This window comes from Prosopis cineraria, unplaced genomic scaffold (genome assembly GCF_029017545.1).
Source record: "Prosopis cineraria cultivar Desert tree isolate PC_DT_omini unplaced genomic scaffold, ASM2901754v1 PC13, whole genome shotgun sequence".
Taxonomy (NCBI): domain Eukaryota; kingdom Viridiplantae; phylum Streptophyta; class Magnoliopsida; order Fabales; family Fabaceae; genus Prosopis; species Prosopis cineraria.
The window spans coordinates 38108990-38123913 of record NW_026555344.1 but is presented as its reverse complement, the minus strand read 5'-3'; the positions used below and the strand labels follow the sequence as shown (position 1 = coordinate 38123913).

Here is a 14924-nt window from a genome sequence, read left to right as displayed (position 1 = left end):
TATAAAAAATGAGCTGCACTATAATGAGTCTGGTTATAATTTTATACTATGTGTAAATATATAGGTCAACTTTCAAAATTAATATCCATAGGATTTAAGGCAACTCTATTCAAGGAAAAAAGCCATGGCTCCAAATATTGCATGAGTATGAGAAATAAATTGTATTAGGCTTATGGAGAATGAGCAAGACAAGAATGTATATATTATATTATATATATGAACGTACAGATTGTTTTCCAAAGGTAATATCCATGTCATCTAGTTTTGTCTATATGATACATATATTGATGGATGATGATTGATGTCCATATATTTATGAAGTATAATTTCAATTTCAATTTCCTTTGCTTGTTCCTTGTTGCCATTGCCAAAGCTCAGCCAAATTGCTTGACAACAACAAACCACAGTGTATCTCTTCTCTGATCGTGGCATCTTGATTCACAAGCTCATATCTTCAAGATAATGGCTTCCGTACTCAGCATGGCCTCGGTTTCACCGCAGAAATTATCGAGCGCCATAACCCCTCGTGTTCACACTCAGGCTATTATCGCGCCAATCTCTTTCTCATTCCCTAGTAGGTCGAATATTACCACTTTTTGGTTGCTTATAGAGTGAAATAGTGAACAATGGAATGCTCAGAACACTCATTCTTTCTTTCTTTTGCCCTCTATAATATTTTCTTATCCAATGCGGTATTCATTGTTTTAGTCTCTCAGAACCTAAATCGGTCCACAATTATAATTTTTTAAGCTGTTGCCGTCTGTTGTTCCTTTGGCTCTGATATTGCTTGAGGGGTTATACGAACAATGCAGGGCGGAGATTAACGATTACGGCTTCAGAGACTGACGCAAATGAAGGTGTTTTGAGCTTTTTATATGATGCTTTTGCATTTGCCTTTATAGTGATGTTGAAATTTTTTGGTGGCTCTGAGCAGTTAAATCTCAGCTACGAGAGAAAGCTCCAGCAAAAACTGGTTCAAGTTTCGATCCACTGTTTGGTATCAAAGGAGCTCCCCAAGAAACTGTGAGTCGAGTTTCCCCTCTTCTTTTTCCCTTCACTTCTTTCAAATTCGTCATGATTAGAGAAAGTGGTTCGAATTTGAATAGTAGGTATTCGGAATGGTTATAATCAGATCAGATTATAATGCTAAAGTGCATGGTTTGGCAGTATCTGGATATGCAGTACAACGGGTTTTATTTTATTTTACCGGCCAGGAATAGTTCTTGTTGTTATAGGGCATGAGATTTGTTTTATTTATGTTACTGCGGCCGATCATGACATGCTCGTTTATTGCTTCACTTATCAGCAGATATTACTGAAAGCTGTTAAACTCTTTTATATTAAAGCATATTTGAGAGTAGTATACTTCACCAAAATAATTTAAGTTGTTTGATTAGACACAATTTAAATTTTATATATTCTTAATCTATTTTTTAATTTTTAAGTGTGGGACTTCTTTAACTTCTTTATCTCTAATATCCTCTTTATTATTTTTTTCTTTTTTTATTCTCAGTTTTTTTTGTTCATTTTCTTCTTCTTTTTGTTCGAGCTTATACTTTTCATTTTTTAGTCTTGAAGGCTCTCAGATCTATTTAATTTCTTTTTCTTCTTTATCTTCTTCTTTCATTTTCTTTTTAATCTCTTATTCTACTTTTGGTTCTTTCATTCCTTTTTTCTTTCCTCTTTTTCTCAGTTTTTCTTTTTCTTCTTTATCTTCTTCTCTCGTTTTCTTTTTAATCTCTTGTTCTACTTTTGGATCTTTCATTCCTTTTTTCTTTCCTCTTTTTCTCAGTTTTTTTTTTTTGGTCTTGAACGAATGGCTTATAACATCATGTTAAACTCTTTATGTTAGATATGCTTGATGGTAGTATACTTCACCAATATAGCTTAAGCCATTTGGTTATACACACTCTAAACCTTATATTTTCTCAATCTATCTTTAAATTTTTAGATGTGGGACTTCTTTGACTTCTTTATCTCTAATAAAAGCTACCAAATTTGATCATGATTTGATGAAAAATAATGCAATTCTGTTAGAACATGCTAAATTTTAATAATTAATAGTACATACAATTGACTAAATTTTAAGATAGTGCTAAATATACATACTTATAATCCTTTCTCTAATATATTGTGCAGGACAAATGGAAAATTCATCTTCAACTTAAAAAGCCTGTCAGTTGGCCTATATTGGTTTGGGGAGTAGTCTGTGGTGCTGCTGCTTCCGGTATTCTATTTTAGCACTGTATCAAAACAGAAATATGCCTGGCCCAAAAAAATTCTGGCCCCATATTTTATTGTGATAGTCTAATCCTATGTACTTTTGAAAAATTTTAAAATGTAATGTGATTGTTAGCAGTTTACCTTATTCATAATTAAATTTGTTGGCCATTGGTGTAATGCACTATTTGTGCGAAGAGTTCTTATACAAGGATTAGTAAAACCATAAGAATGATAAATTGTTGCTTATCATCTTTAGTTCTGAAGTAACTGATAAGAGCTAACATCTATCAAGAGAAGATGCCATATATTCCAGGTTTTACATACTGAAGTGGACATCCATCATGTGTGCACCTTTTTAGAATTTTATGAGGTTTACTATAGAGCAGAAGAAAGGGGCATCATATTACACAAGGGCAACACCCTTGGGGCCACTGTTTGAAACTTGCATTAAAAATAGATTGTTTTTGCACTTTTTGTTGTATATTTAGCACATTTTCTTGCCTTTTGTGCTACATCTATCATGTCATTTTATATTGTTTCATAATTATATTTTATGACATCAGTTCTTTACGAACATTCTACAGACTTCTCTATTTTATACTTCCACCTCTATAAATGCACTAATGTATCTGATACAACTTTTCAATGTTCTGAGGCAGCATTGTTCACTTGGTAGGACATTTCCACTGGAATCTTGAAGATGTTGCCAAATCATTTTTGTGCATGATGATGTCTGGCCCATTTCTTACTGGTTATACACAGGTAACATTCTTCTTGGTATATAATTTTATCATCTGCTGTTGGATGAGGGTTTCAAAGTGAAAAAAAAAACCTTGAATTGTATGCCTGCTTAATGTTTTAGACTCTAAACGATTGGTATGACCAAGAGATTGATGCAGTTAGTGAACCATATCGACCAATTCCTTCAGGGGCTATATGTGAAAACGAGGTATGTTGTAAAACTCAGACTTATTATTATCATTCATAATGATGACTCTTTAAATAATTGTTTACCAAAATTCTGCAGGTTATCACTCAAATATGGGTGTTGCTAGCTGGGGGTCTTGCCTTGGCTGGTATATTGGACATATGGGTGAGTGTTGTGTGCTATACACGATAGTCCTATGCTCAACCTCTTCTCCTGCAAGTCTAAAATTGTATTTTTAATAGGCAGGGCATAGTTCCCCTATAGTTTTCTACCTTGCTGTCGGTGGATCCCTGCTGTCATTTATATATTCTGCTCCTCCTTTAAAGGTATTTTTTTAAAGCAAAATTCCTTCTTTCTCTTTTTCTCTCTGTTTTCTACTCTGCATTTGTCTGATCATTGACTGAAGTTCTTTATGTTTTTGCAGCTAAAACAAAATGGGTGGATTGGAAACTTCGTCCTTGGAGCTAGATACATCAGTTTTCTATGTGTGTCATACCTTCAGCCTTGATACTTAATACTAATAGCTATAGAATTGTTTGCTGATTGTAAAATCGATTACTAGTCATTCAACTGGCTTATCTTTTTAGATAAATGAGTTGCTGAATATGATTGGTGTTAAGCTTTTATTCTCCAGATTCAAACTATGGGCGAAAGAATGAGGGTTTTAGCAAGATATATTTTAGATATCATTTTTTTTTCCTGGATACTATTTGCATTAAGAATGAGATGATGGCAATTATAAGTTAACAGAGTAATCAGATCAATATTTCATTCATTTAGGAAACAAATAGGTCTTATACCCTGATTTTATTAATCTATTTTTGAGGTCTTTTTTTTTTGCCCTTTTTTTCTTTTACATTTGCGCTGTGTTCTGTAAGCTGTTTGATCTTTGATCAATGTCTTGTTGACAGGTGGACCGGTCAGGCTTTATTTGGGACTCTTACACTTAATGCTTTTGTTCTCACCCTTATACAGCATATCAGGAGGATGTAGTAGTATATGCAACATGGCATTTTGTTAGCTATGATATCTATCTCCTGATGTATCTTGACTGGTCAATAATATTGTTGCTCTGTCACATTGTAGTTGGGCATTGCCATTGTCTAGGACTTCAAAAGCATTGAAAGGGATACGGCTTTAGGGCTTCATGTCTCTCCTTTTTATTCTTCACCTTTCAGTTACTTTAATCTGAACTTTTGATGTTCTGTAAATTTTAATCGAACATACACATTGAAGTAGCTGCTTCTGACCTTTCTATTCGTCTGAACAGTCTCTTCCAGTTACTTTAGGTACTGAAATTGCCAAATGGATATGTGTTGGAGCTATTGACATTGCACAAATATCTGCTACTGGTACGTATGCCTCCCCTTAAACCTGAACAAAAGTAGCCACTCTACATTCTATAGTGCCTTCTTTTTTATTTTCTGCAGGGGACTAGAACAAAAACATATCTAAAATGTATCACAGTATCAATTTCACCTTATCGTCAATTTTTTTTATTGAGTAACTTGCATTCACCTCTCCTAAGGTTTTTGATACTTACAATCGTGCCTTTTACATTTTCAGCTTATTTAAGATCCCTCCTTGTGACATTGTCATAGAGTTGCTGATAGATAGGCACGATGTTATCAATATGAACTACTAGGATAGATGGTTCTAGAATATCATTAGAAAAAGCTTAACAGATTGTGTGTGTTCATTCTGGAGCTAATAATTTCATAGAAAAGAATAATCATGTTACAGATGATTTAGTGTGGCTCAACTGCTGTTGAAGTAGTCTTTCTCATTAGTCACCAAGACTTAAAATTTTGGTGAACTAGTAATGAAAATCTTATTATGTTTTGTGCAAAGAATTTACAGACGCTTATGGTTGCAGGATGTCTTCTTTGGATTGGCAAACCATATTATGCTCTGGCCTTACTTGCCTTGATAATTCCACAAATCTATTTTCAGGTAAAGCACAGTTAGCTTTCTTTCACATGTTGATAAAAGTAAACTGTTTGTAACCATGTGGCAGCTAATAATACTCATTAGCATCTTCATAGTTTCTTATTATCTTAAGCCTTTCAGTTCCAGCACTTCCTCAAAGACCCTGTGAAGTACGATGTTGACTATCAGGTATGCCTCATTGGAACTTCAGCTTCTAAGCTTTTCCATATGTAAGCATGATCAACATGGGACATAGGTAGAGGCTATGATTGCGTAGAGGATAAGTTCAATTGAGTTCTCCATACGATCACAGCTTTAGCATGGGGTATGTCATTAAATTAGATTCTCTGTAATAATGTAGTCATGCCTTAGTGTAGAAAGAAACAAAGGAGTAAGCTTGCGTGTGGAGTGAGCTTTCCTCCTGACATCCACTTTTTGTATCTGTCTTATTTTACTAGATTATATACAATTAGCCTTTGACTACAGAGGTCTGGATCCGAATGTCACTTGGGATGCATAAGGATTAACTACTTTTCATAAATTAAGACAACCAGTTGAAAGTGGTAGAGTAAAATTTCTTACAATTTTTCAAAATTACCCTTATTCAAGTTGAGATGAGATAGATGATGAGAGTGGCGAATAGAGCAAATTTTCAGAAATAAGTCATGAATGTTTCATTAATTTTTGTGAAGGGTCTTGGAGTAAAGATCATGAGAGTACATTTTATAAATAGGATGAAGGGAGCTATATAATTTCACTGTCATTACTCGTTACTATTATGATCATTGTTTTCATTTTAAGTTTTTCTTTTGTCTTTTTCCACTTTTTTTTTTTAATCCCCCAATTTTTGGTTTTTAAACATGATCTTATGGTTTCATTAATTGCTTTCAGACAAGCGCACTGCCATTTTTTGTGCTTGGCACGTTGGTTACTGCTTTAGCAGCTGGCCATTGATCTTCTTCGGCAAAAGCCATCATGTGACATAAAAGCAAGATGAAAGTTAAGTGGGTTACACAGTTTCTTCTTGTACCACTCAAACTAATCTCCCGTTTGGTTACAAGGGCGGGAATATATTTTCTTTTGCCAGTTTCTTCTTTTATTCCCAACTCCTGTGTTTAATTCCGTTCAATTTTTGTTTCTGATTATTTAGATTTGTCCTTTGTGCCATGAATCTGATGGGATGAAAAAAGATTCTTGCATTTTTAGTTTTTGGTTAAAAGCAATCATCATTCAGTAAAAGTGGAACAAGTTTTCATGTTGTTATTCTTTTGCCAATCCCCATTTATTGATTAGAATTAAAATCAATTACAATGACCTTTAACTTCTCTAAATTATACTTATCTTCTGATATGTAATCTATAAATTCCTGTGCACATGAAGCATATCCATATCGTGCTCGTTGCATGTTTTATCATTTTGAGTTATCCGTTAATTCCTTGATTGATCATATTAAAATATTGATCTATCCTCTGAAATTCAACCCAAAAGTGAACTTAATTCTTAGTTATATAGAAATTATGACATGATATTTTTGGTTTAAAAACAATGTCACCTTTTTATTGCTGAACTCTTGCACATATAGCTGAAGGAGTGAACTATAGTTTATGACTTCAATAGTACAATCTATTATAGATTGTTAATTTTTTGGTTACAGAGAGCTGATATACCACACTATTACACACTCCCAAACCCCAACTTAATTGATATTTATGTTATATTTGACATACTTCAAACTTGAGTTCGCATAAATTATAATGTTAACATTAAAAATTAAAATTAAAATTTTATTCATACAAAACGTAGTTGTTTTCTCCATCCTATTAAACTTAGCCACAAATTTCACCACTAAGATAACAACTTAGCATATTGTGTATTTGTGCATTGAATTTTATATAAACTATGAGATAGCAAGGTGAAGATAGATCATTGAAAAACATAGAAAAATAATAATATTGTTCATATTTTGAAATAAAAAGGTCAAATTGCGAGTTTTGTAGAACAAAATGGCAATGAATGGATATAAAATAATTTAAGTGATGACAGTTTTTTGAATTCGAGTTCGATTTGAAATTTCGTAATTTACTACCCGTCGATGTCCCTACACACCCACGAAGTTGACACTTGACAATAAGGAAAAGGCACTTCAAAGTTCAGATAAATAACAATAAGAAATAATAATAATAATTTCTTAAAATAAAACACAGCAGGGGTAACGAGTTGGCAGCAAAACCCTACTCCGAGTTGGTAACGAGGGGAAAAAAAATCCTATATAAGCCATTGCTGCCTCACTGGCTGTAACCCTAATCGTTGTGACTTGTGAGCCACCCTTCGCTCCACTCGACCTCACATTCTCGGCCTTTTGCAAACCCTTTCTCTTTCTTGATTATCTGCACTCTAATCGCCGTCAAGCAAACTCCTTCGGGTGAGTATTCCATCAATTTCAGAAGAATTTGATTTGTTCCTTTTGGTTTCGGAATTCAATTGCTTAAGATGTTTCTTCCCCCCCCCCCCTGTATTTGCCCATTTCTGGTTTTAAAAAGTTATAGGAATTCAACAACTGAGTTATCATGTCGGACGATGAGAGGGAGGAGAAGGAGTTGGATCTCACTTCTCCTGAAGTCGTTACTAAATACAAGAGTGCAGCTGAGATCGCTAACAGTATGTTCAATTTCCCTGGCTGTCTCTACCGCCTTCTTTTTACACAAAAAGCTTATTTGGTGGTGTTATTAGACACATTGGACCCATAGAATTCTCAGGGTTCAAGTTAATGCTTAGTTTTTCTCAATTTATCTGCGTTTTCATTGCATGTGTCTGTGTTTTGGATATTTATATTGATGAATAGCGGGAATCTTCTGCAGAGGCTTTGCAATTAGTTATTTCAGAATGCAAACCGAAGGCAAAGATTGTAGACATTTGTGAGAAGGGAGATGCATATATAAGAGAGTAAGTTTATCTGTAGCCCATGAGATGGAACATGTGATCATATTTGTTTTGCCTGTAGCTTATGGGTGTGATGTTTTTGTTATCAAGGCAAACGGGTAACATGTACAAGAATGTGAAAAGGAAGATTGAGAGAGGTGTTGCCTTCCCGACATGCATATCTGCAAACAACACAGTTTGTCATTTCTCTCCCCTCGCCAGTGATGAGACTGTCTTGGAAGAAGGTGATATTTTGAAAATGTAAGATTTTCGACTCATTTTTTTATGAGCGATACTAAAAGAACGGATGCTGCTTTTGGCTAATAGGGGAAAAGAGATGGTGATTGTTTCTCTGGTTAATTGCAGTGATTTGGGTTGCCATATTGATGGGTTTATTGCTGTTGTGGCCCATACTCATGTTCTTCAGGAGGGGCCAGTTACTGGAAGGGCGGCTGATGTACTTGCAGCAGCCAACACTGCTGCTGAAGTAGCCCTGAGACTTGTGAGGCCAGGAAGGAAGGTAACCATATGTACGGCGATTGATCTTGCTTCTGCATTTTTATGACATGAATTTGTTTATATCCTATTACATAATTCTATTCGATCTTAAAAGTCATTCTTAAGATTGTCTCGAAGTCGTTCTTGAAAGCAAATGCAGTATTTGAAACACTATATCCAACCTCTGTCGCGTGATTAAAAACATGGTTGGATACTTGGATTTCTTTGCCGTTGCAGATATTCTTTACTGTTATCTATCTCAAAGTCACCGATTGCCTTGACTGGTTCTTTCTTGTATTCTGTTGAATTGCTAGTTTATTTACTCATGACCTTGATCTGTTGAGTCATGTTTAATGCTGTGGCATGTCTCAGCATCCACTCGCTTTTCTGGTCCTGCGTGTGTTTTAATATCCCATCATGGGAACTGTCTGGAGAGATCCCTTCCTCCCCTTTTCTGTTGATTTTTATCTCTAAATGATGAAACCTTGGATGAGCTATGGTTGTTAAACACCGGTGAAGCTTCATTGTCATAGTCACACTGATAGAGATCTTTGTTAACAGACTTCCCAATTATAGGAGTAGCATGCCAGAGCTGTATTATTCATGTTCAGATAGCTATTGGAGTAAGTGCTGTCATGAATGATTCTTGTGTCCAATATTGTTCTAGAAGTCCAAATGTAACTTGTGCAATTATGTTTTTGCTTGCTAAGTTGGGATATTATTTACTTTGCACTTTTTGGCCTAGCCTCATGTCCCTTCGAACAATGGTTTAGAGTATGTGCAGGTTGAATTAGAACCTTCACCACATTATTTATGACCCTAGATGATGAACTCATGAAAAGCTATGGACTGTTGTCCAAGTGAGGCTTATGTCATAGTTACTCTGATAGGGTTTTGATGCTGCAAAATGCAATCTACTACCCCAGAATTTTTGTAGTTTGTGATGGCCAAGCAATTTATACAATCTTCTGGAGTCCAGCTTTCCAAGGATTGCGTCTCTGAAGTTGCTGTTTCTCCCCCTATGTGATGCTCTTTTCTGTAGTGAAACTACCACATGCGGTCATTTTTAGCTGTGCAATAACTTGCAACATTTTCTGTTTTACTGGTGCATATGTAGAATCTTAGAGTGTCTTTGTTGAAGCTGTCATAGTGGCAACTTTGCCGAGGTGATCAATACTTTATTGGTTTCCTCCTTTCCCTGTTGCCTAAATGAGAATTGGCTGAAGAGTATCTATGATTATGCTGATTATTATATTGTCAGTGAGGTTGTCTATTTCAGCCAATATAGTACAATCTTAAAATAATGCCTTTTCTCTTTCAGATGGATTTGAATTTCAATCTTTGTGGTATTCCGGTTAACCATTGAACTGAAATGTTTATAATAGACTTTTCAAATTCTTCCCTGACAGAACAAGGATGTTACTGAAGCAATTCAAAAGGTTGCTGCTGTCTATGATTGTAAAATTGTTGAAGGGGTTCTTAGCCACCAAATGAAGCAGTTTGTGATAGATGGGAACAAGGTTGTCCTGAGTGTGTCTAATCCAGAAACAAGAGTTGATGATGCAGAGTTTGAGGAAAATGAAGTTTATGCAATTGATATAGTAGCTAGCACAGGAGAGGGCAAGGTAGGTTAATTGTCATTTTTATTTACCAGTATGGTGTAGTTTCTTATGAATCATGGAGTGAAAAGTTTTATCATTTGCAGCCTAAGCTGTTGGATGAGAAGCAGACAACCATTTATAAGAGAGCTGTGGACAAGAATTATCACTTGAAGATGAAAACATCTAGGTTCATTTTCAGTGAAATAAGTCAAAAGTTTCCAATCATGCCATTCACGGCTAGGTAACTAGGCCAGTTCTAAGATGGCGTTTGAATTGACATGTCTTTATATGAATTTTCTTCAAATCCCTTGAAATTGTTTTCCCCGACCTTTTAAATATCAGGGCTCTGGAAGAGAAAAGAGCTCGTCTGGGTCTAGTGGAATGTGTGAATCATGACCTATTGCAGCCATATCCAGTTCTTCATGAAAAACCTGGTAAATTTTTTTGCCCGTGGCACTATTAGATTTCTCATGCTTTTTTGATTTGCTTGCAGCATGCTTATGTGCCATATTATTTTTGTGGTTTTACAGGTGATTATGTTGCTCACATCAAATTCACAGTCTTGCTAATGCCAAATGGTTCGGACCGGATCACATCTCATGCTCTCCAAGAATTGCAGCCCACAAAGACGATAGATGATCCTGAAATAAAGGCATGGCTGTCCTTGGGCACAAAGACAAAGAAGAAGGGTGGTGGAAAGAAGAAGAAAGGTAGACTGAAAATCCAAATCTAAATGACACAGTTTCATCATATGCTTGTATATATTGCGTCTTGTATGATCCATAGAGTGTGCAGTTGTTTATATCTAACTGCTTGGCTTTTTACAGGGAAAAAGGGTGACAAGGCAGATGAGTCAGGTGAAGCTGATCCGATGGAGACAACAAACGGTGCTACAGCCCAAGAATGATGAGCCACTTGAACCCTTGTCTATTTCTTTCCCGACCTTTTTCAATTTTGTTACATTATTCACCGAAATATACCTGTTCAGATATGATTTTAATGTAGTGGTCAGACAGATTCTTGATAGAAATTTCCAGATGTGCATTCTAATTGCACTTTATGCTTTCTGCTTGAGGAGTATAAAAGTGTAGTTGCATGTGAAGCTAAGAGCTTGTTTGATTGCTGCTTTAGAAATATCTCAATTTTTTTTTTCAAAAAAATCATGTTTGGAAATTACATGTCCTTATGCTCTTATTGTAAAATCAGTAATCTAAAGCTAAGTAGTGCCTTCTCTATTTAGCAGCACTTCCATTACTCATTTTGGCAGATAGATATGTAATCCTGGTGCTTTGAATTTGTAGTTGCAGTTGGTAATTTGTAGGGAGGCATGATTTTTATGCTGGAATAAATATATGCAATATATTTATAAATAAAGGTGCTTACGAAATGTATCTTCTAGTTGGGGCATACAACATATTTTGGCTGATGATGACACTATTGTGGCATGAGCTGCGGCAACAATCTGCGCACCATGTTTTTAGACATGGGTTGTCGTTGCGATGAGGAATGTGCCGAAATGCTAATCTGAGGCCTAAATGGTTTTTCCTCCCTTTTTTTTTTCCATAAACGTAAAATCGTGTTGGTCTTTTTTCAATACCTGATCCATTGACTGTCATGTGCTCTTGTATTAACGAGAGTGGTGGTGGTTTCTAAATTGTAAGTTCAACAATTTATTGTCCATCGATTCTCAATTTGGTTTCTAGAGCCATTTGAATGAGTATTTCTTTTTTCTTTTTTAAGTTAATGTCATACTCCTAATTTGAGTGCAACCAATTTACAATGTATAGTTATAGGAGTGTTGCCAAAAGAAGTCTTCCTTTTGACTAAATGCCAATTTTTGAGCCACATGATTTCTTCATTATAACAACATCTTGGTCTGATTGAATGGTTCGTTTAAATCATCCCACGTGCGCGCGCGCGCTCCACATATATATATAAAATATTGTGCTGACAAATATGTTGACTTTTTTAACTGGGAATATATTAGCTTTCAAATATATTTTTAACTTCTGGGTGGTTTCAAAACTTGTTTCTAAGATTTAGTGCTCCAGGAAATTTATTTTTCAACTTTTGGGTGGTTTCTAATCTTGTTTTAAAACGATCCCAGTCTACATGTAACAATCTCAGATCTGAAGCACTATATGATACTATAAATCTCATTACATGCAACAATTTATGATTTAAAACATTCTTGTCTGGATGTAGCAATCCCCTTTTTGTAAAAATTTAAATTTGGTTCTTCACTTTTTGGCAGGGAGAAAGACAAATTTTATTGAAATGGATAATTGATAAATTAATATCAATTTTTTGTGGGATTTAATTTTTGACCTTATAACTTCATAAGCATAAAGCGTATAACTTAAATTGAAGTTGTTAAACGTTATTACATAGTTAAACTGAAGTTATGACTAATTATGTTAATATTTAAGTTAAAATCATTGTGGGGGAATATTTTATTTTCAATTTTGAGGTAGATCTTTGTAGTTTATTTTCTTTTAATTGGACTTTTATAGTTTGAATTGATATATTTTTTAATTCCTCAATGTTAAAATTTCTGAATTTTTTCGTTTAAAAATAAAATTAACTTTCATATTTCCACTGAAGATTATATAACTTTACAATTAATTATATAATTTTTACAGCTCGAAGTTTATACGATAAGGCTGTCTTCTATATAATTTTCATTAAAAAATTAATAAAAATATATGTATTGTATTAAATTAATTATTTTTGGCCAAAAGTATTAAATCAATTTTTTATGAACTCCAAAAAAAATTGATTTTGGTAAATTTAATCATTTGTTAATAATTTTAACTTTTAGAAATTAATTTATTTAATTGATTAAATTACAAGAGTCTAACTAAAATAAAATAAATTACAGGCATTTGATTCAAAATTAAATAAGACTAAGGATATGTAAATATATTTTTTTCAATTGTTATAAGAAGTGTATTTGTTATTATATGATAACTATGCTTCCAACTTTACTTTTATTATTGACATCTTTATTTTAGATGTTAGCTATGTTATTTATTTTTTAAGGCTATAAATGAAATCATCTGAATCTACCTTGTCCTTTTAAAGCGGCTTTTTCTTTTGGAAGAAAAGACAATTTTATCAAAACAAATAAAACGAAAATGGCTACAGCCAAAAAGCAAAACTACAATTTCGGCAGAGACTCAAGGAAACAACAGGCACAACAAAAACAAGACAAAAAGATTACAAGAGAACACAAGAAAACATGACAGAGAGAAACCAAAAAACCCTGAGAACAAGAACAAAAAACGAACACCCGAAAGACAAAAAACAATATATCTTCAACAAAAATTGCCAGATGACGTGAATATTTGCCAGCGCAAAAGACTGCATGAACTAGTTGCAAAAGTCACATCTTAACATCTTTTCGAAGCTTCGCGAGCAACAGAGTGAGTTGAAACTCAGTCAACTTTATGAAAACTCTCCTGTAGGATTTGAAATCCCGCAGCAATGCATGTAGTAGTCACGGGAAGAAAGGACTGCCATCGATCAGAACAAGTAGAAGGTAGCTTAAGTCTAACACACAGACAAAAGAAACCTGAATGAAAACAAAGACCAGAAACAGGCAGCTCAAGATTAAGGACCTTCGTGCAATTGCTAAACATGAAGTCCCTCATCCTAATCATGAATAGGAACGAGGTATTTTAAAGGAAACCTCGTCAAAACCTTCTCCAGAAAGTTGCTCTATTTCTGCAGAAAGAAACAGAGCAAGGCTGCGCTTGCGTCGAATAGTAGACGCTCGTGAAGCTTCAACAAACCCAGTATCAACAAACTCTTAAGTGGTTGTTAGAAAGCACCGAAGTAGGTGGTAGCCCTATAGAAGTGATAAGCTTGTGGAATGGACCCATTTTCTATAGGAGCTAAATTCAGGCATCTTCCATCATGACCAGAAACATTCATGTAGTCATAATATGCTCATCGCAGAGTTGGCGATACTCTGCCATAATTGTCATGGTAGAGATGATGGATAATTAGGAGCTTTTACATGTTATGAGGGAAACTTGTTACTGAGTTGAGTGAGCCGCCAACTGTTAATAAAATACCTTAATAATTTTGAGAACGAAGCACCTGTGAGGTTTTTTTGGCAAAAATTATTATCAAATACAGGAAATTGAGTTTTTGGACGTGATTTAGATCTTTTAATCCGAAGCAAATCTGAGCCGTCCATGAATTCTAATGCTTTTCTCTTTCGACAGCAAGAAAAGCCTGAAGCCCCATGCATGTCAACACTTGTGGAACTACTGGAAGGGGCCAGCACATTCTCATCATGCAAGCTTCCACATAACAATACTGTGTTAGAAGTAAAAGAATGTCTACGCGAAACATCAGACGTGGGGGAGGCTGAACTGGGTTTTATTAAAATAGGTTCAACAATAACACCTTTGGACCCTTTTTTGAAAACATACATACAACCATAAAAAATTAAGTGCACAGAGGTGGGTCCACTTGCATGCATCTTGAACAGAGTCGGTGAAAAATTACTAACCGACTTGGAACAGTGTTGAGAAAGATGACCAACGGTGAAGCATGTTGAACAGAGTCGGCCAACATTCTCCAACATGAAAGAAATCTCAGTTGTCTCTCCATTTTGTAAGTGCAACTGACGAAACTTAGAAACCTCTAGGTATTCAGATAAAGGAACTTGAAATCGTAGACCATTATTAAGAACAGCACTTGACTCATCAAACTATTGGAAAACACCTATCATGTTGCCAAGAAACCTTGCAGTGTCTTTTGTGTAATGGTCACGCGGCAGATCGAAATCTTTAATCCAAACAGAAAACTTATTG

At 34.8% G+C, this 14924-nt stretch overlaps 1 protein-coding gene and 1 pseudogene across 2 annotated transcripts; both read left to right on the top strand.

Annotated features, from left to right (window-relative positions):
* Positions 1-332: 332 nt before the first annotated feature.
* Positions 333-6285, top strand: LOC129290453 (chlorophyll synthase, chloroplastic-like; annotated as a pseudogene).
* Positions 6286-7338: 1053 nt separating this feature from the next.
* Positions 7339-11200, top strand: LOC129291712 (ERBB-3 BINDING PROTEIN 1). 2 transcript variants are annotated; one of them, XM_054929205.1, is made up of 10 exons: positions 7339-7502; positions 7621-7738; positions 7939-8023; positions 8111-8260; positions 8366-8519; positions 9907-10122; positions 10203-10339; positions 10441-10532; positions 10629-10808; positions 10926-11200. In XM_054929205.1, the coding sequence occupies exons 2-10, from the start codon at positions 7648-7650 to the stop codon at positions 11003-11005; spliced, it is 1185 nt and encodes a 394-aa protein (XP_054785180.1). In that variant the 5' UTR covers positions 7339-7502; positions 7621-7647; the 3' UTR covers positions 11006-11200. The 2 variants fall into 2 exon arrangements, with proteins under 2 accessions (XP_054785180.1, XP_054785181.1); XM_054929206.1 differs by lacking the exon at positions 7621-7738 and having other exon boundaries at positions 7341-7502.
* The last annotated feature ends 3724 nt before the right edge of the window (positions 11201-14924 follow it).